This window comes from Notothenia coriiceps, unplaced genomic scaffold (assembly GCF_000735185.1).
Source record: "Notothenia coriiceps isolate Sejong01 unplaced genomic scaffold, NC01 NC01_scaffold00032523, whole genome shotgun sequence".
NCBI lineage: Eukaryota > Metazoa > Chordata > Actinopteri > Perciformes > Nototheniidae > Notothenia > Notothenia coriiceps.
In genome coordinates, this window is record NW_011365224.1 from 272,615 (window position 1) to 275,759 (window position 3,145).

Genomic DNA, 3,145 nt, shown 5'->3' on the forward strand with positions numbered 1-3,145 from the left:
CTTGAGTCAGTGTTTGCTTTTCCTGCTTGGTTTGGTGACTTGTGTCCTTCTCTGTTCTGTTTATTGTCCGCTCCGCCCATTAGTGTTCTGCTCTTTGTCGGTCCGTCCCCTCCTCTTTGTGTTCCCCGGGTGTCCCACTTGTGTGTAGTCTCGTGTGTTCCCTTTGATTGCTGTCCCCCTTTTTGTGGTCCTTCTTCCTGGTCTGTTATATGGTTCTCCTTTTGTACTATCCTGTTTTTGTACTGTATTGTGTGTATTACGGCATTGTCGTTGGGGGGGGGGAGGTTCCTGCTAAGGTCTGCAGGGATTTTTTTTTTTGGGCTTGGGTGTTTTCAGCTTGTTTGGAGTTCGTCCCACCCCACCTCCCCCAGGCCTCCTCCCTGCCGAGTGATCCGGTGGTCCCACCCAACCTCCCCCAGTCCTCCTGCCCTAAAACCCGGCTGTCGGGTCCTTCGTGTCGCCTCCTCGTTCTGGTTTGTCAAAGTTATTTGTATTTATCCTTGAAATAAAGGCATTTTCAGCGTTATCTGCATTTGTGTCCTGCTTCCTTCACTCACCATAACAACGTCTGCACTTCCATTTGTCAGATAAACAGACACGGATCAATGACTGCTAATGGAATGAGATGGTCATTAGACCTCTTCAAAGTGCTCTCATAACTGAACTTAGAGTGAGTGGCACACACTTGTCTGCGAAAAAAAAAGTCACCACAATTGTGTATTACAAAAAGCGACCATTAAATCTCAACTTCATCGCTAATTACCAACACCACACCCTCAGTCTCCCACAAATATCAACATTTTCAGTCAATGTTAATACAGGCTAGTATAGGGTGTGTCGTTATTGAATGGATGTGCATAATGGCAACAAATTACATGCCTAAATCCAACTCAAAGCAGGCTTTACAAACGTTTTCTTCTCTTGTAAACTATTCATCAGCAGTGAAACACATAGCTTTTCGCAGTTCCAACTTTTTCTTGTATGACTGGTAGCTAATGGTGGCTAATGTCAGCAAACGTTTCTCCAACACTTAACAAATCTTGGCTAATGGACTCTGTTTATTTCTCCTATTTCTTTTTCCCTTCAGATATGGTCCAGTGCTGATGGCGCACTCTGAGCTGTTTGCGGCGAGAGCGCCCCCTGTGGGGGGGGACGCTGCAGACCTGGATGCTCTGAGCATCCTGGACTCTTTCGGGGAGGAAAACAGCACTGCAGAGAGATGCTATCGCGCGCACTCCCGCAGCAGCGTCCTGCAGGGTCTCCCGTTTGGAGGGGTGCCCACTGTCCTCGCAATCAATGTTGTCCTTTGGATGGTACAGACTCACACCCAACAAAGCACCCATTAACCACCCATTTACACAATTAATGTGAGATAAGCTATTGTCTATTAACATCTGTTTGGAAAGTATAATACGCAACAGACTTTCAAAAGGTCATTTGCCTTTTTCATATCGTCCCAATTACTATAATGACCAGTGCAGTAACATTTTCTGAGTTATGCATATAGAGGGATAATGCAACTAACTTTAATTTATTATTAATTGTATGATATTTTATCAGCTCATAATTTTTTTCATCAAATGTTTGGTCTATACAAAAAGGTGCATACATTCTCACAGCCCATGGTGATGTCATGTTTTGTTGAACCAACATTGCAAAAGAGTTTTAGTTTACTATCATAGAGGAACAAAAAAAAAGATAATGTTCATGTCTGAGAAGCTGGAAACAGTGACATTTTCCGTAAAAGTTCAATTGAATATGACAAATTATAAAAAGGAATTAATAATACAAAGGAAAAAAACACTCTTGTTTGAACCACACTTGCTCTCTTTATCAAGGAGCTTGTTGTCCATATATATGCTCTAGTCTAGAGTGAGTCTAGGTGACCTCTACTGTATGCTGCAGCTTAATTCAAGGACCTCGATAACAAGGTCTGTGAATAAATCCAGAGCTGCCACCACCCTGTTGAAATATAACGAGGATACAAACAGAAAACAACAAGTGATACATGGACGGAGGGCTGTTTCTGTAAAATAATCTGTCTCAGGCATTTCCTCTGCTCTAAATGATAATAAAGTATGACAGCTGCATCAGCAGTGTTAGAAATGCTGGACATTACACATGAAAGTATGAAATGAAAGTGGAAATTCCGTGTTATAGAAACCACAAATACATACATGATCCATTTTTGTTTTTATTAAGAGGACTTTCTGCTTACTTATATCAATAACCTCAAACTTCAGTGTTCCTAAATGTAACTGTAGTCCTAACCCAAGACTGGGTTCCAGTCTTTACTGATGTCGCAGGTCCCCAGGTTAATTGAATATTTTAAATGCTCCTGCATGTGAATAGTTATCTGTGTATCTGATAAACTCCTGCCCTCTCCAGGGTGAACCCCACTCTTTCCTAACGCATGCACTCCAGCCCCCGGCAAAGCCAGGACTTCCTGGAAGAAAAGATTTATATTTTTGTGAAACCCTCCTGGATACATTCAGGATACAAATGTGTTCCAAAGGAAACAGTTATAAATGATAGATGCTTACTGTAGATGTACAATCCTAAATATGTGTGATTTTGATCAGTTAGAGACAAAAGGGATTTTATCTATCATGATAGTAGGAACAGAGGACTGAGTTTCATATTTGTCTGCTGAGTAAGGAACTCTAACTTGTTTTTTTCTCTTGGATATGTCCTTTAAAGGTCCCATGTCATGCTTTTCTGGTTATTACCCGTCCCCTTGTGTGATATGTAGCTTTTTCTGCATGTAAACGGTCTGCAGAGTCACAAACCCTCAAAGTACACCCTGTAGCGAGTACAACTCAAACTCTAACACAGAAAAAACGTGTCTATGCTGCCCCAGAACGCCTCGTTGGAGATTTTTCTTTTTCCATTTTTTCTTCCTGAGTATAGTGATGTAACGACACCCAGGTCCAAATGGACCAATCCGTGGAGCTCCTCACACACACACTCACTCAGCCTTATCTTTTCTCAGCCGCTGCTCTGCGGATTTCTCAGCCTGAACTCAGCCTGAGCTGTCTCGCAGACCCCACGCAGCAAGGAAACGACACCAGTAATCCAGCTCACACTGTCCGCTCAAAGGGCACAGCAGCGAGCCGCGCAACATCCCGCCAACACGGCGCCCAGA

At 42.9% G+C, this 3,145-nt stretch overlaps 1 protein-coding gene across 1 annotated transcript in view; it reads left to right on the top strand.

Moving 5' to 3' along the window:
* Positions 1-3,145, top strand: part of tmem63c (transmembrane protein 63C) — a 20,470-nt gene that overhangs the window by 7,990 nt on the left and 9,335 nt on the right. Inside the window, exon 2 of the mRNA XM_010789134.1 lies at positions 1,088-1,313. Coding sequence (XP_010787436.1) covers positions 1,104-1,313 — 210 coding nt within the window. The 5' untranslated portion in view covers positions 1,088-1,103. The remainder of the gene's footprint in view (positions 1-1,087; positions 1,314-3,145) is intronic.